The sequence below is a fragment of the Limanda limanda genome, chromosome 21, assembly GCF_963576545.1.
Source record: "Limanda limanda chromosome 21, fLimLim1.1, whole genome shotgun sequence".
Taxonomy (NCBI): Eukaryota; Metazoa; Chordata; class Actinopteri; order Pleuronectiformes; family Pleuronectidae; genus Limanda; species Limanda limanda.
In genome coordinates, this window is record NC_083656.1 from 14121893 (window position 1) to 14144537 (window position 22645).

The window sequence follows — 22645 nt, forward strand, 5'->3', positions numbered from 1 at the left end:
TTTAATTCAACGCTTTGAATGAAACTGTCCAAAATTATATTTCTGTGCAAACATTTCCAATCTTTAAAGGTACTTCAGGGGAGAAAAATGCATCAAATTTGATATATTCCAGCTTTTACAATGACAGAGCAATATATGAAGAAAAGCATTGAGCGTCTAAAAATGTAAACAGAAAGAATGTTAACTATAAAACAGTTATCTGCATTATTTGGAGTATTTGACTGCAATTCAATTGATTAAATTAAAGTGGCTAGAAGTAGCGTATTCAACACCATTTTTTTTAAAAGTGAAAAATACGCACTATTTGTTTAGCACCAAGATCAAATAGTCAAAGTTTGACGCTAGCTGGTGAACGTATTGATGCATTATTCAGGTATTTAATAGACACATACCTCGGGAGTAGGTGGAGACCCAAACTGAGCCAAAGTATAGAATGTTGGACTGAAACTCACCAGTTGGTAAGAAACACATCATGACATGTCAGCTAATGTGGCTCATTAACTGTTAAGGCTAATTTATGCTGCCATTACTTAGAGAAAAGAGATACGACTGTTACACATACTTACATGTGTTCATTAGCAATACATCCACTAGAGGGCAGCACAGAGTTGAGAGTTTCTCACGACAATAAACATCTAAAGAAAGAGACAAAAGCGTCCATCTTGTAAATGTGCAAAGTAACACATTAAAGATGCCTGTAGTTTCTTACCAGCTCACAAGGTCTCCCGTCAAAAAGTTCCGTCATCACTCAAATGTCTCACCCGTGTTTTGTTTTTGTCACTCTTGAGGCTATGCTGCCCCCCACTATTTCCGGTGGTATCACTTTGTCTGTTTCATCAATGTCCCCAAACTTCCAGCAGACGTGAACAAATACGGACAAAATTAATTCAGAGTACAGACAGAAGGCTCCGTCAATTACCATTCACATATCAAACGTTGAGCATATATGAGCCTTTATGTTGGCATAGGGGCAACTCTGAGCAAACAAGTTCGTCAAATTAACTTTAACACGCTCTCTCCTGTCTTTGTGCCCAAGCTCTGAACGCTTTGAAAAGAGTCATATGACAAACGCACACAAGCGGCGTATCAGTGTCATTTCAGGTGACACACAGCACCACATGCTTTGAGGCGGACAAAATAACCGAATTACTCACACAGAGCGTTTATGTACCTCACAGAGCATGTGGGCCACATCAAAGCGACCCCTCGCTCCAGGTTTAATTGTAGATGTTTGAACGCTGGGCCAAGACTAAAACCTGGAGACACTGTCCTCAAAGGACCGCTTTGACGTCTTAACTTTATCATGCCGAGGTTTATTATCCTTGTATGTGAGAGAGAGGGAGACTGAATGTGTTTGATGTTTGTGGGAGAATTAATAGGATATGAGGGGAGGTTTTTGTTCCCGGAGGTTAGCTGCGTTACCTCCTCCTCAGAGGAGTTTGTAAATACAGGATAAATCTTAGACTGTTCAAACAAAGTGTTTGTCCGTGTGTGATTTGCTACAAACTGCTGACTTGTAGTGTCACAGGGGGAGGGGGGGCGCTGGGCTCCTTGTTCATGCGGAGGACAACAGGAAGTCTGTCTATGAGTCATGCTAAGGAGCCATTCAATCTGACAGAGTTGGACTCGTAGTAACTCATCTCAGTCACAGTGATACTCGTAATGTTAGATGAAGTTCACACAGTTAACTGGAAATTGTTTTGACTCCCGCCACAAATAGAAGCTGTGGTTCTCACTGTGGGGTTTGTCTTGGAGGAGCTAACCCTTTGTGGTATCCCTGCTCCATCGTGTGTATGTGTGTGTGTTTGTGTGCGTGTGTGTGCGTGTGTGTCATGTTCAGGCATGTCCCATTGCCCTTCCTCCTCCAACCCTCCTTCCTCCTAATGTGCATGTGTGCATGTTCCATCTTTCTTCTCTCCCTCCCTTTAATCTCCCATTTCCTGTAGAGTGCTGGTATGTTAGAGGGAGAACTGGTGTTTACACGCACACACACACACACCCACCCACACACATACAGTAAAACAAGGCAGAGAGAGGGAGAAGGACCTCACTGGGGGACCTGGATGGGAGGATATTCAGTTTGACAAGGAGCAGAGCCGCTGTCTACTTCGCCCCCAGTGGGTCACATCCTTTTCCCGCAAGCTCTCGAGGATGGATACTGGAAGGTCGGCCAGATTCTGACACATGTACACACTCGCTCACACATGCACGGTCTTATGGAAACTTCTGTTGTGCGCTTGTGACACGGGGTCACAGGATTTAAGATCCTCCCTCTCGTTGTGCGCTGAATGAGCGGCTCCAGCTGCTGGTGGAAGTCCTCTGTGGATTCTCCTCCACATCAGGACTCTCACTGCCTCGACCAAGGAGATCAGCGCCCGCCTTCATCTAACTTTTCCTTACTCGGCCGCTCGCTGAGCAGGACAGGAGAGTGTATGCCGAGTCTGGACATGTGGTAATCATACTGTCTTTGCGTAACAGCAAGTGTAACAAGGTACCGCTGGCCTGGATATGAGGAAATCCCCATATGGAACATTTGATGTGTGATCTGCGGAGGATCTATTGGCGTCCCGATGATCAGGGTTTACCGCAGGTCAGGGGGTGAGCAGGGGACAGTATGTCAGGGATGCTGGTGATGGAGGCGAGACAGCTCCACAGTCCCAGCTCCCGTCAGGTATGACCCACACACTGACCCCCTGGAGCTCTCTGGACAGGTGGGTGTGCTCTACTTTTGTTCAACCAGAGAGGAAGATACTGATCTAAAATGTTGAGCTGAGTAAAGAGTGAGACAGGTTGACCAGCTGCTGGCTGTGTTCCACACACTGATATGAGAGTGGTATCAGTCTTCTCACTTAACTCTCAGCAGGAAAGTGTATTTGACTGATGTTCATATCAGTTGTCACGCTAAATGTTTTATTGTTATTTCCTTTATGTATAAAAGATGATATTTTCTCCTGAGTGAGGGTTTTAAACTCTTCTCTATGAGCAGAGAATGACAACATGTGTGACCACCTCTCTGTGCTCACACAATGCATAAGCATTACGTTGATATAAAGATGTTTTGATAATTTCTATTCTTTCACCTGAAAGTTACAAATTTTACTCAAGTAAAAGTAGATATCAGTATTAGCAGCAAAATTATACTTAAAATTGGAAAGTGAGTAGTGAAGTAGTGTATGAATATTGAAAAAGTTGGAAAATGTCTCCACAAGTTTTTTGTAAAGATAAATGACGGTTTCTTCAATAATGGACAGGTACCAGATTAAAGTTGATTTGAATGATCTGAACTTTAAGTAGTGAAGAAAATTTGTATTTATCCATTCAGCAAATACACTCTATTATCCAAGCTTTTATTGACTTCCCACAAGGAAGTCATGTTTCGGCCTGTGTTTTGGTGCAGATCCAGATCAGCTGTCACATCCAGGGACTTATTTCCACAACATGTGTCCTCAAGCAGGGAGAAAGGGCATTTTCCAACATGTTCCTTGCTTTCTCCGAATTTGTTTTATTGATCTCTATAGAAAAGTAATCAGACATGTCTAGGTGACCGATATTTATGAATGTTTCTGTGATTAAATCTGGAGCCAGTGAATTTGAACTGTAGTTTCTTCGGGGGACTGTGGCGAAGGCATGTGCTCTTCTGAGTGCCGCTCTTGTTCTGTGTGTTCAGTGGTACCATTTGTTTACAAGAGTTTCCCCCTTGACTTTTCTCCCTGATGAATCTCAAACCTCTAATTAAGGTAGATTTCTACAGCCTTACCTGGAGGATATAGCTAATTCATGGGGGTTAATGTCGCTTTAATCTTCAGAGGATTTGTGTGGTTGTGAAGTGGTTGTAAATATTTCATTTAAGGGTTTTGTGTGGGTTCATATGACGTGCATGCTTGTGGGTGCACATGCCCCATTTCCCAAACCTGTCTTCTTTCTGGGAGATTTTTCTGGAAGGACAGAAAGTCATGGCCACGCCGCCCCCTCCCTGCCCCGGCACAGCCTTAAAAGGCTTCTCCAGCTGGCCTCTGTCTTCACGATGAGCACCGAGTGTTTATTAGAGTGTCCTGTTCTCCAAACAGTTTCCCTGCCGCGGCCTCCTCCTCCACCTCCACGCTGCCTGGTCCAGGGGAAAAACAAGGGACCAGGTTGCAAACAATGAATGAGACTTTCAATGAGAAACACACAACACACACAGAAACAGCCATGACCGGTCAACTACTGCAACATCTGCTTCTTTACTGCTGAACGAGCAGAGAGCAGCAGGTTGTGTTACGAAACATGACGGTATTCAAGAGAGAGAAAATACTAGAAAGGAGCTGAACTCACAGGGATTTCCTTGTCTGAGACCTAGACATGTTACGTGAGAGAGCGTTCTCTAATCGACCGATCTAATCCTGACCTATATCGCGTCCCGACTCCTCCTATAATCTCTGCATCTGCAAAGTTTAAGCTGATTTGTGCTTTTGAAATACTTTTTTTTTCTTTGTGCTGAGCTGCGGCAAGGGTTATTGGTTTCCATTCACCCCACATGCCCCATTAGATCTTTCCTATAGCTTAAGTATAGTACTATGGAAAAATGAATCAATCACAGTGGAAACAGGGATATAGGGATCACACCTATAGTGATTAACCGTTTATTTGTATTAAAAAGCTTGGGACAGAATTTGACTCGATTTAATCAAAGAATAGTCTTCTACAGAAATATGAAAATACAGTTTTTTAGTGATAACTCTACTTGTTGATTGCATTCTGCCACCTCTACCTTCTCATTAATACGACCCCTTCAGATTTTACATATTAACTAACAGGAGTCCATCCTCTCCGCAGGGGTACGGCCGACTGGTTTGGCGTGAGCAAAGACAGCGACAGCACCCAGCGATGGAGGAGGAAGAGCCTGCAGCACTGCAGCCATCTGTACGGAGGCCTGAAGGCTCAGGTGATGAGGGAAATGGAGCTCCACAGCCAGGACAACCTCTCCCTGGCCAGCACTGAGACCCCTCCTCCCCTCTACCTCCCTCCCCTCCACCCCAGTCACCACCACTATGGCATGCAGAGGGTAGGCCAGCGCCTCAGGGGAATAAACAGGACAATTCACTTCTTTCTCCTCGCTTCTTTCACTCTCTAGATATAATGGCGCTCGCTTTACCTCTTTGCTCTGTCGTCTTGCCTAAGGTTCGATTGATGGATCTTTGGTGACTAGTATGTGAAGTCATAGTCTTTGTGAACCTATCTTTGAATGTAATCTTAATATTACAAGGTTTGCAAGGGGTCTTAAAAAGTCTCAAATTTGATAACCTAATTTAAGGCCTCAAAAAAGTCTTAACATTAACTTAAAGCGATTTTCTTAAGAGAATTGTTTTGGCAGCTTAATGGTTTGTTAAGTCTCGAAACCCAACCCTAACTGTGTTGTGTTGACATGAGTGTCTGAAAGCTCAGATTTTTACTATTACTTCTGTTTAAGATAATTTGCTAACACAGGCTGCTAAATACTTAAACCCAGTTTTTCCAGTTTTTATGTGACATGCTATTGTCAATAATCTAATCAACAAACATTAATGCTATGACCAAGTGTTGAAAGGCCAAATAACATAGATACTGAAAACTACTGACTGAAAAAGCTGCTTCACCAGATACATCGATCGAACCCTAGTTTAGAAGTGTGCTTTATGTGCATCATTCCTACTGTCCACTGTTCGTACGCTATACGTTTACCGTTGTATATGTGGCTCGCCTGTGTGTGTGTGCAGATCGTAGACCCCCTGGCCCGGGGTCGTGCCTTCCGCATGGTGGAAGAGGTGGACGGCTTCAGTGTCCCACAAACTCCCCTCACACCCGGCACCGCCTCCCTCTGCTCCTTCTCGAGCTCCCGCTCCGCCCTCAACCGGCTGCCGCGAAGACGCAAACGGGAATCTGTTGCTGTCATGAGTCTCAAAGCTGCTGCAGCACTTATTCAGGTGTTTTTTTGTTTTTCTTATGAAAGAATTTATTTAGAAAAAAAAAAAAGATATCGCTCCATGTTCTTTGCTTTGCCAAATCTGTGCTTCAGACTCTTCCAAGCTGCTGTCAAACCCCAGTGTAACAGAAATCAAAAATACCTGTTAATGCATAGGAACAGGTATTACTTCCATTATTGGCTTACAGCAGTACATCCAGTCTATCAAAGGAGTTCAGGCTCAGAAAATATGAATACATTTACACATTAACTAGGGCACTCAGAGAGCACATACTGTATCTCCACCAAGGATGATTGGCCACTTCATCACCATATTGCTCATTGAGATACATAATACATGTACACGGGAATGTAAACTGTTCACATTTAACATATATACATTTTTGATACAGCAGAAAGGAATATTTGTTTCCGTACAGTAACTTGAGTTAAGAATTTTGAGCAAAAATTAGGATCATTATCTGGATCGACACCAACTTCCCCCTGTTCATATATATTAACAATATATATTATTTTTTAATAGAGATCTCTGTATTATTTCTTGAGAAAAAAAAACTTATCTCACATAGAAAATCCTGGATTCGCATCCTGATCTGTGCCAAAATTATTATTATTATTATTATTTTTCAGTACTTTGTGACAGACCTTTAAAATACCAATACTATAGTACAACTGTAGTTTACACAGTCCAATACACAGTTTCCATGCACACACACACTCACACATTTAATCTCCATCATTTTATCTTTTTGTGAAGAGATTCTTGGAAAAACTCCCTCTATTATATTTTCGACGTGTCCTGGTCTCCTACACATGAATGGACGGGATTTATCTCTGAGTTAATCTGTGTATTAATGCGTGTGTGTATTTAAGCGTGTGTGTCGGCATGTTATGTAAAACCAGAGATCCACTGTCGTTTTGTGGATTAAACTCTTTACAGTGAAGTGCAGATGACGCTCTGTGGTTCCCCGGCTGCAGATCTACCCTCATAAAGGGTGTGTTGAGCGCAGAGAGGAGGAGGGGGGGGCTCACCAGCAGATGGTCCATGGGGATACACATCGAATGCTCAGATATCTGCTGGATTGCGGTCAGAATATTCCAAAAGTGCAGAACTAATCCAGCGACACACGGGCGATCGCTGCTGCTTAGTCATTAACTAAGAGCCTGACACCACCGGGGATTCCTCCAGATAAACTGTCGGGATCAGGGAACACTATCCTCTTCAACACCACCGCTGAGAGCACTGGCTAAAATCCTATTGACTTGTGTCTCATGTGCTAACAGCAGTAAAATCCCTGTGTTTAATTGTTGTCACAGCGATAAACTCACGTGTGAAAATGCTACATGTGTCACCTTTTTACATATTTTCAGTCCAGTACAGAGAATATCACTATACATCAGTGTGATGTCAGTAGATGAGGATGTTTGTGTGTGTAATTCAACCAAGAGAGACTTCGATTAAAAAATATACAGTATTTTACTGCACAACAAGAGTGATGCCTTAAGGTGCTTAGACTCCCTTATAACCTATAAGGGGTTTGATACCCTGATGGTGGTTGTGATGGGATGTAGAGATGCTGCAGATCTAAATGAGATGATGTCTGGACTAATGGGTTCTGGATATGTAAAGTGGAGGTGATCACGGAGGAGGAGGGTTACAGATCACACTGAAATGACAGCTGACAATAAGAGAAACAAGAACAGCTTTGAGTTTGTACAGAAACAACACATTTGGCTAATTGAGATTTTGTCAAAATCCTATTGTATCACTGAAACCTCCAACAGCCAGCTGATTAGAAGTGACCAGGAGAGTGAGAGAGAATTTTAGCTGAGCTTTTTTTCCTTTCACCAGGGCCGGACGTTAGGAGACGGCACCGCCGGGCGACATCGACGCCGGAGTTTCATGCTTCCTAGTTTCTATGAAGACGACACCGTGGACCTTTCTGATGATCTGGACACTTCCTTCTTCACCAGAGTGAGCAGTCCACACATGTTCACACACCATCAGTAGCTGGTCTTCATGTCCCACAGCCGTCATGTTTTTCTGTAGCTTTGTTGTAGAAGAGGCTTTCGTCTTTTATGTGTTTTTTATAGTCAAAAGACATCATTATAAGCAACTGCAAGTTTTTTAAAGGTAACATATAATGCCCACTTACCACAAGTTGATATGGTTCTTTGGGGTCTTAATGAAATGTCTGTTATATATTTTGGTCAAAACACCACAGGGATAATTTAAAACAGCACCCTTTTTACCCTGTCTAAAACAGCCCTCCTCAGATTGACCTTTTGCTTGTGCATTCCTCTTGCCTGTAAATCTCATCAACATCTTCTGTCATTTGATCTGTGATGAAATGTGCATAGAATTTTGTTTGAACTCACATCAAAGCTGTTTCTTCAGGTATAAGAAAGAGAAACATTCACATCCAACCACTTGATGTTTTGATTCCATGCACTCTCTTATGGTCTGAGCACGTGTTGCTATATGTGCTGTGGATTTATCAAGTTCAAGTTCACAGTTAATTTATGTTATTCCAACAATATCTGTAAAACATACAGTGGAAGAAAATTGTGTTTCTCAGGACCAGTGTGCACATACAGTTAAAAGACCATTTCTATTGGCTCTTGCTGTGCCAGCTTTGAAGACCCTCTCACTCAGGTCTGATCTTTGCAGGACGGTCTGCATGACGAGCTGTCCACTTATGCAGATGAGGTTTTCGAATCACCGTCAGAGGCTGACCTCAAATATGCGGATGAGAGCGAGCTCACAGGAAGTGCCCTGGATAAGAATGAACTGGAGATGAGTCACCTCATGCTGTGAGTTAACATTTCTTTACAGAATTCTTCATATACACACATGAGCCTCTTGTATGCCAGACATTTCCAGCACTGAAATATTGTTTCCTCTGTGTCCCTCTTCCTGGATCCAGGCCTTTGGAGCGAGGATGGCGCAAAGCAAAAGACGTCTCTCTGGTCCAGCCCAAAATGCGTCTCAAACAGGAAGTGGTTAGTGTCAACAGCCAACAGCAGCGCGGACAACGGATCGTGATTCCGGTTAAGAAGCTGTTTGCCCGAGAGAAGAGGCCTTACGGGCTCGGCATGGTTGGACGTCTCACAAACCGGACGTACCGCAAGCGCATTGACAGCTTTATCAAGAGGCAGATCGAAGACATGGATGATCACAGGTGAAGTATCTGCTGGTTCTACTTTAACTCAAAGGATTATATGTTGTTTAGTCAAAATGGAGCCTGACAAACCTTTTCCATCCTCTCCAGGCCTTTCTTCACCTACTGGATCACATTCGTCCACTTGCTCATCACCATTCTGGCAGTTACTATCTACGGCATCGCCCCTGTGGGCGTCTCACAACATGAAACTATTGATTCTGTAAGTGCAGCTGACAGAATAGCTTTGGAATCATTTCTCTGTGAATTTGTGTTGAATTTCCTCTAGAAATGTTTGTCGACTGTGTAACACAAATAACTTTTTTCAGGTGTTGAGGAACAAAGGAGTTTATGAAAGTGTGAAGTTTGTGCAACAAGAAAACTTCTGGGTGGGACCGAGCTCTGTGAGTATTTTCTATTTATTTATTTGCCAACTTCATCCGTGGAGGTCTGAACTCTGCTGAGTCCTGCAATGTCTCCCCCTGCTGCCTGCAGGAGGCGCTGATCCACCTGGGAGCCAAGTTTTCCCCGTGCATGCGTCGGGACGAAGAGATCCAGATACTGATGCAGGAAAAGAGAGCGAGCGAGAGAGAGTCTGGCTGCTGCGTGAGGAACGACCGCTCCGGCTGCCTGCAGACGTTACAGGAGGATTGTACGGTCAGCGAAACACGATTTTTAAAGTCAAAAGACTTGACTGATACCTGACTCTTTCAGGCCCTTTACGTTGGGTAGAACTCAAGCTGTGTTAAATCTGTCTGGAAAGAAATTGTGCTCATGAGGTTCAATTTCTGAAAACTTGTGTTACAGTCCATCAGATAAACTCTCAAAAGTGCATCATCAAAGATGTATTTAAACATTTAACAGTACAGTAGCAGGTTAAAATGCCTCTTAGAGCACTTTGAATATCTTGTTGCACCATTCACCTGAAGGAGCCACTGCCCAAAGTAACGTGTGCAGTTTACTGTTTAAAATATTTTTTTAACATACATCTGTCCGTGTTCTACTGCAGAGCACCCTGGCCGTGTGGGTGAAGTGGCCTCAGCACCCGAGTGCTCCCTATCTGAAGGGTGAGCTTCGTCAGCATGGTGCAGTCTGCCACCAGGACCCCAGGTGATTCAATAAAGACTCTCTGTTTGTATGATCATATATTGATGTTATCCAACAGATTGTCATGACTACTTAGTGTTTGGACCCAGTCGATCTATTAGGTAACAGACATATTCACTCTTTCTTGTAACCGTTGAATTTTATTCGATAGAATTTGTCTGGAGCCAGCCTCAGTTTCACCTCATGAGTGGCCTGATGACATCACCAAGTGGCCAGTGAGTACAGTTACATTCATAAATAAGAGAACGTGTGGTGTGGTGATAAAGGATAAGGGATCACAGGCTAACGTCCAGTAATCCAGTCAATCCATGTCCTGTCCCAATCAAATTTTGACATTATATTTAAATATAAGTATAATTGAAAGAACTCAGAAAGTCCCTGATTCTAAGCTTTCCTTTGTTCAAAATCTGTAGGTCTGCACAAGGTACAACTCTGGGAATCACACCAACCTCCCCCACATAGACTGCACCATCACAGGCCGGCCCTGCTGCATCGGAACCAAAGGACGGTACGGAGCGATGTCTGTTTTGCATGTGTAACACAATCATCTCCCTCTATTTTGGCTACTTTCATGATTAAATATCGCACCATGTGTTCTCACCTCTCTTTATGAACTCTGAATTTTCTTTTCTCTATGAACTGTCACTGATGAAGCTAATGAAGTGTTGTGTTGTAGGTGTGAAATCACTTCCAGAGAGTATTGTGACTTTATGCACGGCTACTTCCATGGAGAGGCTACTCTCTGCTCACAGGTGGGACAAACAGATTATAGTAGAATTTATAAATACATTTATAACCATTTCATTTCCTCTAACAAAATTGATGCTTTTGCTAATTCCGGTCAGTTTTCAAAGGGTATCTGTGATGTATAGATCCATGTAAACCAATGCAGGTGAAGCTTGGACTCACGACCTCGGTCTTGCTCTGCAGGTCATTGACTAATGTGCAGACTGATCGCACCACTGCAGTTAGTGTTCTGTGAATTAAAGGACTTTGGGCTAAATTCAACACTTTCATTTTCCTCCACAGGGTGGCAGTGGATCTCCACCTCTGACTGTGTTTCTCCTGCCTCTCTCTTTCTCCTCCAGGTGGCGTGTATGGATGATGTGTGTGGTTTGCTGCCTTTTCTCAACCCAGAGATCCCAGACCAGTTTTCCCGACTCTGGCTGTCTCTCTTTCTTCATGCAGGGTGACTGAATCCCTCCTTCTATTGTTCATCTCAGAATAAACCCCAGCATATATGAAAAATGTGTTTCAATTGTGAAATTCTGGGGAGCCTGTCTACAATGTCTCTGTCCATTTTACGCTAGCTGTCCCCTCGTTAAGCTCAAAAAGCCCCAAAAATATCTTACAAAGAAAAAAGTGAAACATGAAAAGTAACTTGCAGGCTGTTTATCTTTGTGTGTGTGTGTGTAGGATCCTGCACTGCCTGGTGTCAGTGTTGTTCCAGATGACGGTGCTGAGGGACATAGAGAAGCTGGCTGGCTGGCTGAGAATCTCCATCATCTACATGCTCAGCGGCATCACTGGAAACTTGGCCTCAGCCATCTTCCTGCCTTACAGAGCAGAGGTACAGTGTCACCATCAAATCTGTACTAGCTACTGCAACTTCTGGTGTAGTTTTAAATGGTAAATTATACTGGCACTCAGTCCCCTTATGAAACCACATTCAAATTCACTAGATACAGATTTTTATATGCTACACCAAAGAAGTGCGTCACGAACAGGATTCGAATCTGTGCGGGGAAACCCCATTGGATTTCGAGTCCAACGCCTTAACCTCTCGGCCACCGTGACATATATGTACCTATTTAATATACATTTTTCACTGCAGACTGTTTTGATTCGTAGAGGTAGGTTAAATCTAATTTAATCAGACATTTTAGTTTCCTGTTGAACATTCAAAAGTTGCACAGGAGACCAAAGAAGACAAGAAAATAAGCAGCTGTTGCTATAAGAGGTCTGGGTTCAGGGACTAGTTTGTCTGATGACCTGAGAAACACAGATTTCATTTAGTGGAGGTGTGTAACATCTCCGTCTCTCCTCAGGTGGGTCCGGCAGGCAGCCAGTTCGGTATCCTGGCCTGCCTGTTCGTGGAGCTGTTTCAGAGCTGGCAGATCCTCGAGCGACCCTGGTGGGCGTTTGCCAAGCTGGTGGCCATCTCGGTCTTCTTCTTCTCCTTCGGTTTGCTGCCGTGGATCGACAACTTTGCGCACATCTGCGGCTTCATATCGGGATTCTTCCTGTCCTTCGCCTTCCTGCCGTACATCAGGTAGGTGAAGGAAAGGGAAGAACTTCTTCAACTTTCTCTTTTACCTTCATTATGTGATGAATGTTGCTCTGTGTGGTTTTTTCCCTCTAGTTTTGGGCCTTCTGACATGTACCGCAAACGGGTCCAGATCTGCATCTTCTTGCTGGTCTTCTTCGCCCTGCTCGCCGCCTTGGCCGTTCTCTTCTACGTCTACCCCGTCAAGTGCGACTGGTGCGAGTACCTCACCTGCATCCCCATCACTAACAAGTTCTGCGATAAGTACGACCTGAACGCCCACCCCCTCTGAACCACATGGGTGTTTCCTACACGAATATTCATGCACATGGGAGTGAAACAGGACTGAAAAAGACTAACGGTTGACTAATGTGTGACTGATCTCTAGCTGGGCTAATCACTGACCAGTCACACATAGAGGGGATGGGAGGGGTAATACAGGCGACTGATCCTTGCCAAATAATGTACCTCTCTTCTTACGGGACTCAACAGCACCCCTCAGTGGCCAAAAGGAACCTCCCACCCTGCCTTCTTCTGCAGAGGAGGAGCTGAGGAGATTTGTTTTGTACTTTGTTTTACTGTCCTAACAGTTTAATCCATTTATTGGATTTTCTTAGAGTTAAAACTCGCCAGTAAATGTGACTCTGACTGTGCCTTATTGACACACAATCACACACACAAACGTTGTTTTGTGCCATGTGTCAGTTTGTGTCAGCGGTTTCTGGCATTACAGGTCGTTATTAATGTAGCTTTGTCTAAACAGTTTTTCACAATCTGACAAAATCCCGTAAAATATGTGTTGACACAGCCTTTAATGCACTTCTGTCACGGATGGACTGTTTTTTTATATTCACCCTGTGTCTCAATAGCCTGTGCAGAGGGGAATTTGTGATGTTTGTTTTTTAAGTTGAAAGTGGTTGCGTTTTAGCTACCGGACAATAAAGACAACAGGACACAGACTTTGGCTCATTTCTTCCGTTTGTGTGTTATCCATGTGTCATCACTGCTCCAGATGATGCTTGAGCCTCAGCATCACTCTGCAGGTGACTGTATATTATCAGTACAACACACTGCCTGACTGAGTCACTGGAGCCTGTAAACCTCTCACTACACTAGAATATTGCAAGAAAAGTAAAATTTTCCAGTTATCTATTTGGTTAATCATTATTCTAAATGATTGTAATTAAGAAAACTATTTTAGGAGGTCAAGGAGGTCTGAGCAGTGACTGTGGATCACTTTTTTAATGGCTATTCAGTTTAAAGAATACATATCGTTAAAGTCCAAAATAAAGAACCATCGGTCAGCGCGCGGTACTTATAAGACAGTGACCTGCAGAGCTATGCTGAGGTTGTGAGTTCCATCCTCACCTGGAGCAGCACTGTTCGTGGAGAGGTGTCTGTACAGAAGAAACAGATCTGTGTACAACAATGAAGACTATGGCACCTTGGTCAGATGTTGGTTTATATAACTAAACTACTAGTGTCTGACTGTAACAACACCAACTTTTCTCTAACTGCACCACCTACTTCCTGTTTGATACCTTGTGTGGGTTTGAAAGAGGATATTTTTACACAGAGGCCCCTGGCTGAAGAAGTGATCCCCAGTTGCTTCAATTGTACTGGATTTGGCTGCAACTGTAATTAACTAATCAAATGTCTATTTTAGTTAATACCAGTAATATTTCTGCTTTTTGAGCAGTTCAGTGTAGAATCTTGACAACAGGCCTCTTGATCGTTTTACATGTCTATCGCTTGTAGACCAAGATAACGTCTTTCATAGCGTCTTTCAAAGCAGATAGGAAATCAAATTCATTTTTTTGACTTTCAAGGCTCCAGTGGCGCAATCGGTCAGCGCGCAGTACTTATAAGACAGTGACCTGCAGAGCAATGCTGAGGTTGTGAGTTAGACCCTCACCTGGAGCAGAATGGTTTTACCTTGGTGGTTGGTGGGAGAAGTGACTGTTCCCGAGACACAACTTATGAAGTCTTCAGTCCTTCAGTTTCACTCATTAACAAGCTTGACCTTGTGTGTCTGTAGGATCCTGCACTGCCTGGTGTCAGTGTGGTTCCAGATGACAGTGCTGAGGTACAGTGTCAGCATCAAAACAAAACAGTACGACTTACTGCAGCTGCATATTAAAGAAGGTGAAAGAAGTCGGCACCAAAATTTAACGTCATTTTTCCCGACCCAAACCGTGGTAACTGTCCCGTAGCTTCTGCGTAATCCTGCTAAACAACACAGATGAAAACATAACCTGCTTGGCGTAATGATAGGCAATACAATTCAATTTGAATGAAATATAACAAAGATTATCCTTTACTAGTCCTACAATGGGTCAATTTTCAGTATTATAGCAGCAAGAGTTAATATAAGCATTAGTAAGTATTCATACTACTTTAATGTAAAGATAATAACACTATATAATATAATAAGTGTATAAATATAAAACGTATAGAAAAATATAAATTGAATTAAACTAATATATACAGAGAGGAAACATTTGTGCAGTGTGAGAATATGTTGTGTGATTGGATTGAACATTGAAATCGCACAGTGAAGAGTCCATGATGGGTGCTGGGGTTCTACTGGGAGCAGATCTGGTTGTACAGTCTTACTGCTGCAAGAAGGAACTAACAACTACCAGAAGAAACCTCTGCCCAGTGGTGAGGGTGGGATGACTTGACACCACAGAGTCATTAAGGTCTAAAGAACTGCGTCACGAACAGGATTCGAACCTGTGCGGGGAAACCCCATTGGATTTCGAGTCCAACGCCTTAACCTCTCGGCCATCGTGACATATCTACAATCAAATAATATCCACAATTTAGTGCAGACAGTTATTATGGGCAGAGAAAGTATATGAACTGATTGCAGTGGTGTAGGATGATCACACATCCTTAAAACTGGATGTTAGTCTGTTGGTCAGTGGATTCATTTACATCAGCTTCTAAACAACATACTAACTGGGTTGCTGGTATTACAAAAATGTAAAGTGTCAGTATGAAGTATCACTCTGCACCTGCCCTGGTGAAAAGTTGGTTATTTAACTAAACTACTGATGTTCATCTTCAAACTATAACAACTTTAACTTTTCACTAACTGCACAACCTACCGATACCTTGTGTGGGTTTGAAAAAGGATAGTTTTACACAGAGGCCCCTGGCTGAAGAAGTGATCCCCAGTTGCTTCAATTGTATTGGATTTGGCTGCAACGCTGTTTACTGCAGAAACTCCAAAAGTCTTTTTTGGACTCACACACTTCACCCACCCTCCATCGGCACAGAAGTGAGTAGAGTTGGTTACATTTTTCTGTGAAGTATCCCTTTAATGCTTTGGAGACAAAGTATATTCATGTGAAAAAAAGTAAATGGCTATGTTAGTTAATACAAGTAATATTTCTGCTTTGAGCAGTTTAGTGTAGAATCTTCCCAACAGGCCTCTTGAAGGTTTTACATGTCAATCTCTTGTAGACCAAGCGATTGACATGTAAACCGCCATGAATGCATCTTTCATAGCAGACAGGTGTAACTGGGTGGAAAAAAATAAAATTCATCTTTTTGACTTTCAAGGCTCCAGTGGCGCAATCGGTCAGCGCGCAGTACTTATAAGACAGTGACCTGCAGAGCTATGCTGAGGTTGTGAGTTCGACCCTCACCTGGAGCAGAATAATTTTACCTTGGTGGTTGGTGGGAGAAGGGACTGGTCCCGAGACACAACTTATGAAGACTTCAGTCCTTCAGTTTCACTCAGTAACAAGCTTGACCGTGTGTGTGTAGGATCCTGCACTGCCTGGTGTCAGTGTGGTTCCAGATGACAGTGCTGAGGTACAGTGTCACCATCAAAACAAAACTGTACAGTTGTCAGTGGTTTCTGGCATTACAGGTCGTTATTAATTTAGCTTTGTCTAAACAGTTTTTCACAATCTGACAAAATCCTGTAAAATATGTGTTGACACAGCCTTTAATGCTCTTCTGTCACCGATGGACTGTTTTTTTATATTCACCCTGTGTCTCAATAGCCTGTGCAGAGGGGAATTTGTGATGTTTGTTTTTTAAATTGAAAGTGGTTGCGTTTTAGCTACCTGACAATAAAGACAACAGGACACAAACTGCTACTGGATAGACGAAAGTCTTAGAGCTCTCCTAAGAAATTGTTTCTCAACCAGCGAACGTGGTAAAGTTGACTGTTATTGCAATCAAATTGTTTTGGCTATTATGCCAATTTAATTTTCTGGCAGTTTCTAGCCCCAAGCGGGTTTCAAGGTTCCCCTCATCACCTTTATATTATTTTAAACATTTTTTCTTATTTTGGATATTTTTCACAATATTCAAGAGTAATCAGGAAATGTGTTGAAATATCAAATCGAATTTCGCGGACCCCCTGCAATGCCGTAGCGGACCACCAGGGGGGCCGCGGACCCCCGGTTGAAAACCCCTGACCTATTCGGTTAATCTCCACCTTGTGGAGTTCTAGAGGGATTGTAAATAAGAAAACTATTTTAAATGGGATAAGGTTAGATGTGATGAAAGAATATGATGTGATACCAGTATTGAACTATATTGGGATTACCAGTTGTACAGTGACACAGACACAAGGAGGCATGAAGAGTGACTGTGGATCACTTTTTTAAAGGCTATTCAGTTTAAAGAATACATTCGTTAGAGTCCAAAATAAAGAACCAAAATGAAACGAGTTAATTAGTTTGGTGTGCTAAAACTATATTTAATTTTCTCAGTTGTCCAGGCTCCAGTGGCGCAATCGGTCAGCGCGTGGTACCTGTAAGAGAGTTACTGCAGCTGCATATTAAAGAAAGTGAAAGAAGTCTGCACCAAAATTTAACGTCATCTTTCCCGACCCAAACCGTGGTAACTGTCCCATAGCTTCTGCGTAATCCTGCTAAACAACAGATAAACACAGATGAAAACAAAACCTACTTGGCATAATAATAGGCAGTATAATTTAATTTGAATAAAGTATAAAAAAGATTATCCTTTATAAGTCCTAAAATGGGCAAATTTACAGTATTACAGCAGCAAGAGTCAATATACACATTAGTACGTAATAAGTAACATGCCCTACTTTAGTGTTAAGATAATAATACTTAAGTGTAAGAATATAAAACATATAAAAAAATATCAATGGCATTAAACTAATATGTACATTGTAGGGAGAGGAAACATTTGTGCAGTGTGAGAATATGTTGTGTGAATGGATTGCACATGAACCATTGTTATCGCACAGTGAAGAGTCCATGATGGGTGCATGTAGTTCTACTGGGAGCAGATCTGGTTGTACAGTCTTACTGCTGCAGGAAGGAACCACCACCTCTGCCCAGTGGCGAGGGTGGGACTACTTGCCAAACAGTCATTAAGGTCTAAAGAAGTACGTCACGAACAGGATTCCAACCTGTGCGGGGAAACCCCATTGGATTTCGAGTCCAACGCCTTAACCTCTCGGCCACCGTGACATATCCACATTAAATTACTATACACATTTTACTCCAGGGACTTATGATGGGCAGAGAAAGTACATGAACTGATTGCAGTGGTACATTGTATTGTGAAACAGACACAAGGAGGTCTGAACAGTTCATTAGTTTGGTCTCGTTGCATTCTATTTCATTTTCGCTATTTGAACAGGCTCCAGTGGCGCAATCGGTCAGCGCGCAGTACTTATAAGACAGTGACCTGCAGAGCGATGCTGAGGTTGTGAGTTCGACCCTCACCTGGAGCATTATGCTTTTACCTTGGTGGTTGGTGGTGGAAGTGACTGGTCCCGGGAACCACTTATGAAGACTTCAGGCCTTCAGTTTCACGCAGTAACTACCTTGACCTTGTGTGTGTGTAGGATCCTGCACTGCCTGGTGTCAGTATTGTTCCAGTTGACTGTGCTGAGGTACAATGTCATAATCAAAACAAAACAGTACGAGTTACTGCAGCTGCATATTAAAGAAAGTGAAAGAAATCTGCACCAAAATTTAACATCATCTTTCCCGACCCAAACCGCGGTAACTGTCCCGTAGCTTCAGCGTAATCCTGCTAAACAACAGATAAACAAAGTTGAAAACATTACCTGCTTGGTGTAATGATAGGCAATATAATTTAATTTGAATAAAATATAAAAAACATTATCCTTTACTAGTCCTACAATGGGTAAATTTGCAGTATTATAGCAACAAGAGTCAATATAAGCATTAGTAAGTATGCTTACTACTTTAATGTAAAGATTGTAAAACGTGTAAGAATATATAAAACATATAGAAAATTATAAATGGCATTAAACTAATATATATATAGAGTGTAGGGATTGGAGGTAGTGAATGGATCACACATGAACCATTGATATCGCACAGTGAAGAGTCCATGATGGCTTTGTGTAGTTCTACTGGGAGTAGATCTGGTTGTACAGTCTTGCTGCTGCAGGAAGGAACCACCAGCGACACCTCTGCCCAGTGGTGAGGGTGGGACTATGTACCAGCACAGAGTCATTAAGGCCTAAAGGAGTGCGTCACGAACAGGATTCGAACCTGTGCGGGGAAACCCCATTGGATTTCGAGTCCAACGCCTTAACCTCTCGGCCACCGTGACATGTCTACCTTTAATTACTATACACAATTTAGTCCCGGCAGTTATCTTTCATAGCAGACGGGTGTAACTGGATGGAACCAAATAGAAATCATATTTTATGTCTTTCAAGGCTCCAGTGGCGCAATCGGTCAGCACGCAGTACTTAAAGACAGTGACTTGCAGAGCGATGCTGAGGTTGTGAGTTCGACCCTCACCTGCTGCAGAATGGTTTTACTTTGGTGCTTGGTGGGAGAAGTGACTGGTTACCAGACACAACTTATGAAGACTTCAGGCCTTCAGTTTCACTCAGTAACAAGCTTGACCTTGTGTGTCTGTAGGATCCTGCACTGCCCGGTGTCAGTGTGGTTCCAGATTACAGTGCTGAGGTACAGTGTCACCATCAAAACAAAACAGTACGACTTACTGCAGCTGCATATTAAAGAAAGTGAAAGAAATCGGCACCAAATTTTAACGTCATTTTTCCCGACCCAAACCGTGGTAACTGTCCCGTAGCTTCTGCGTAATCCTGCTAAACAACACAGATGAAAACATTACCTGCTTGGCGTAATGATAGGCAATACAATTCAATTTGAATGAAATATAACAAAGATTATCCTTTACTAGTCCTACAATGGGTCAATTTTCAGTATTATAGCAGCAAGAGTTAATGAAAGCATTAGTAAGTATTCATACTACTTTAATGTAAAGATAATAATACTATATAATATAATAAGTGTAAGAACAAATAAAACGTATAGAAACATTTAAATTGAATTAAACTAATATATACAGAGAGGAAACATTTGTGCAGTGTGAGAACAATTTATGTTGTGTGATTGGATTGAACATTCAAATCGCACAGTGAAGAGTCCATGATGGGTGCTGGGGTTCTACTGGGAGCAGATCTGGTTGTACAGTCTTACTGCTGCAGGAAGGAACCACCACATCTGCCCAGTGGCGAGGGTGGGACTACTTGCCAAACAGTCATTAAGGTCTAAAGAACTGCAGTAACAGTCTTACTGCTTACTGCTGCAAGAAGGAACTAACAACTACCAGAAGAAACCTCTGCCCAGTGGTGAGGGTGGGATGACTTGACACCACAGAGTCATTAAGGTCTAAAGAAGTGCGTCACAAACAGGATTCTAACCTGTGCGGGGAAACCCCATTGGATTTCGAGTCCAACGCCTTAACCTCTCGGCCACCGTGACATATCTACAATCAAATAATATCCACAATTTAGTACAGACAGTTATTATGGGCAGAGAAAGTATATGAACTGATTGCAGTGGTGCAGGATGATCACACATCCCTAAAACTGGATGTTAGTCTGTTGGTCAGTGGATTCATTTACATCAGCTTCTAAACAACATACTAACTGGGTTGCTGGTATTACAAAAATGTAAAGTGTCAGTATGAAGTATCACTCTGCACCTGCCCTGGTGAAAAGTTGGTTATTTAACTAAACTACTGATGTTCATCTTCAAACTATAACAACTTTAACTTTTCACTAACTGCACAACCTACCGATACCTTGTGTGGGTTTGAAAGAGGATACTTTTACACAGAGGCCCCTGGCTGAAGAAGTGATCCCCAGTTGCTTCAATTGTATTGGATTTGGCTGCAACGCTGTTTACTGCAGAAACTCCAAAAGTCTTTTTTTGGACTCACGCACTTCACCCACCCTCCATCGGCACAGAGGTGAGTAGAGTTGGTTACATTTTTCTGTGAAGTATCCCTTTAATGCTTTGGAGACAAAGTATATTCATGTGAAAAAAAGTAAATGGCTATGTTAGTTAATACCAGTAACATTTCTGCTTTGAACAGTTCAGTGTAGAATCTTCCCAATAGGCCTCTTGAAGGTTTTACATGTCAATCTCTTGTAGACCAAGCGATTGACATGTAAACCGCCATGAATGCATCTTTCATTGCAGACAGGTGTAACTGGGTGGAACAAATTAAAATTCATCTTTTTGACTTTCAAGGCTCCAGTGGCGCAATCGGTCAGCGCGCAGTACTTATAAGACAGTGACCTGCAGAGCTATGCTGAGGTTGTGAGTTCGACCCTCACCTGGAGCAGAATGGTTTTACCTTGGTGGTTGGTGGGAGAAGGGACTGGTCCCGAGACACAACTTATGAAGACTTCAGTCCTTCAGTTTCACTCAGTAACAAGCTTGACCGTGTGTGTGTAGGATCCTGCACTGCCTGGTGTCAGTGTGGTTCCAGATGACAGTGCTGAGGTACAGTGTCACCATCAAAACAAAACTGTACAGTTGTCAGTGGTTTCTGGCATTACAGGTCATTATTAATTTAGCTTTGTCTAAACAGTTTTTCACAATCTGACAAAATCCTGTAAAATATGTGTTGACACAGCCTTTAATGCTCTTCTGTCACCGATGGACAGTTTTTTTATATTCACCCTGTGTCTCAATAGCCTGTGCAGAGGGGAATTTGTGATGTTTGTTTTTTAAATTGAAAGTGGTTGCGTTTTAGCTACCTGACAATAAAGACAACAGGACACAAACTTTGGCTCATTTCTTCTGTTTGTGTGTTATCTATGTGTCATCACTGCTCCAGATGATGCTTTAGCCTGAGCATCACTCTGCAGGTGACTGTATATTACCAGTACATCACATTGCCTGACTGTGTCACTTGAGCATGTAAACCTCTCACTACACTAAAATATTGCAAGAAAAGTAAAATGTTCCAGTTATCTATTCCAGGGGTTTTCAACTGGTTTTGTCCCAGGGACCACCATTCTGACTAGAAGGTAATCCGCGGCCCACTGATGTGCCTACGCGCGCACTTGCCTAAGTGCGTGTGTGCGTGTGTGCGTGCGTGTGTGCGTGTGTGCATGTGGATAGAAGGAAGTTTTAACATTTGGTTTTGCATGTTGGTTTTATTTAAAAACCTCAAACAAATCTAGGAAAATCTGTGTAAAAAACAACAAAACGGTGGATTTTCGGTGCTTAAGAATTGAAAACAAAATTAAAATGCAGTTTGTAGTTGTACTGCATCTCTGTGTCTATTCATTCTGTCGGGAGAACTGCTACTGGATAGACGAAAGTCTTAGAGCTCTCCTAAGAAATTGTTTCTCAACCAGCGAACGTGGTAAAGTTGACTGTTATTGCAATCAATTGTTTTGGCTATTATGCCAATTTATTTTTCTGGCAGTTTCTAGCCCAAAGCCGGTTTCAAGGTTCCCCTCATCATCTTTATATTATTTTAAACATTTTTTCTTATTTTGGATATTTTTCACGATATTCAAGAGTAATCAGGAAATGTGTTGAAATATCAAATCGAATTTCGCGGACCCCCTGCAATGCCGTCGCGGACCACCATGGGGCCGCGAACCCCCGGTTGAAGACCCCTGATCTATTCGGTTAATCTCCACCTTGTGGAGTTCTAGAGGGATTGTTAATAAGAAAACTATTTTAAATGGGATAAGGTTAGATGTGATGAAAGAATATGATGTATATATGAATAACATGTAACATGTAATGATACCAGTATTCAACTATATTGGGATTACCAGTTGTACAGTGACACAGACACAAGGAGGCATGGAGAGTGACTGTGGATCACTTTTTTAATGGCTATTCAGTT

General features: G+C 42.4%; 1 protein-coding gene and 9 non-coding genes across 11 annotated transcripts in view; 5 read left to right on the top strand and 5 right to left on the bottom strand.

Annotated features, from left to right (window-relative positions):
• Positions 1–13421, top strand: part of rhbdf1b (rhomboid 5 homolog 1b (Drosophila)) — a 31522-nt gene extending 18101 nt beyond the window's left edge. Inside the window, exons 1-17 of one of the 2 annotated variants that reach the window (XM_061094933.1) lie at positions 2382–2711; positions 4816–5044; positions 5736–5942; positions 7794–7916; positions 8613–8755; positions 8869–9123; positions 9214–9325; positions 9432–9506; positions 9598–9759; positions 10112–10212; positions 10361–10424; positions 10623–10717; positions 10886–10961; positions 11298–11398; positions 11626–11779; positions 12258–12481; positions 12572–13421. In XM_061094933.1, the coding sequence (XP_060950916.1) occupies positions 2674–2711; positions 4816–5044; positions 5736–5942; positions 7794–7916; positions 8613–8755; positions 8869–9123; positions 9214–9325; positions 9432–9506; positions 9598–9759; positions 10112–10212; positions 10361–10424; positions 10623–10717; positions 10886–10961; positions 11298–11398; positions 11626–11779; positions 12258–12481; positions 12572–12767 (2355 nt within the window). In that variant the 5' untranslated portion in view covers positions 2382–2673 and the 3' untranslated portion in view covers positions 12768–13421. Of the gene's footprint in view, positions 1–2381; positions 2712–4815; positions 5045–5735; positions 5943–7793; positions 7917–8612; positions 8756–8868; positions 9124–9213; positions 9326–9431; positions 9507–9597; positions 9760–10111; positions 10213–10360; positions 10425–10622; positions 10718–10885; positions 10962–11297; positions 11399–11625; positions 11780–12257; positions 12482–12571 lie in introns of those variants that run through there. The other variant, XM_061094932.1, reaches the window with a different exon arrangement.
• On the bottom strand, positions 11925–12006 carry trnas-cga (transfer RNA serine (anticodon CGA)). Its single transcript has one exon. It is a non-coding gene; the product is annotated as a tRNA-Ser (tRNA).
• Positions 13422–14304: 883 nt separating the features above from the next.
• On the top strand, positions 14305–14398 carry trnai-uau (transfer RNA isoleucine (anticodon UAU)). Its single transcript has 2 exons — positions 14305–14342; positions 14363–14398. It is a non-coding gene; the product is annotated as a tRNA-Ile (tRNA).
• Positions 14399–15190: 792 nt separating this feature from the next.
• trnas-cga (transfer RNA serine (anticodon CGA)) lies at positions 15191–15272 on the bottom strand. The gene has a single exon. It is a non-coding gene; the product is annotated as a tRNA-Ser (tRNA).
• Positions 15273–16045: 773 nt separating this feature from the next.
• Positions 16046–16139, top strand: trnai-uau (transfer RNA isoleucine (anticodon UAU)). The gene is made up of 2 exons: positions 16046–16083; positions 16104–16139. It is a non-coding gene; the product is annotated as a tRNA-Ile (tRNA).
• A 1722-nt stretch (positions 16140–17861) lies between these two features.
• On the bottom strand, positions 17862–17943 carry trnas-cga (transfer RNA serine (anticodon CGA)). Its single transcript has one exon. It is a non-coding gene; the product is annotated as a tRNA-Ser (tRNA).
• A 172-nt stretch (positions 17944–18115) lies between these two features.
• On the top strand, positions 18116–18209 carry trnai-uau (transfer RNA isoleucine (anticodon UAU)). Its single transcript has 2 exons — positions 18116–18153; positions 18174–18209. It is a non-coding gene; the product is annotated as a tRNA-Ile (tRNA).
• A 772-nt stretch (positions 18210–18981) lies between these two features.
• On the bottom strand, positions 18982–19063 carry trnas-cga (transfer RNA serine (anticodon CGA)). The gene has a single exon. It is a non-coding gene; the product is annotated as a tRNA-Ser (tRNA).
• Positions 19064–20168: 1105 nt separating this feature from the next.
• Positions 20169–20250, bottom strand: trnas-cga (transfer RNA serine (anticodon CGA)). The gene has a single exon. It is a non-coding gene; the product is annotated as a tRNA-Ser (tRNA).
• Positions 20251–21024: 774 nt separating this feature from the next.
• On the top strand, positions 21025–21118 carry trnai-uau (transfer RNA isoleucine (anticodon UAU)). The gene is made up of 2 exons: positions 21025–21062; positions 21083–21118. It is a non-coding gene; the product is annotated as a tRNA-Ile (tRNA).
• The last annotated feature ends 1527 nt before the right edge of the window (positions 21119–22645 follow it).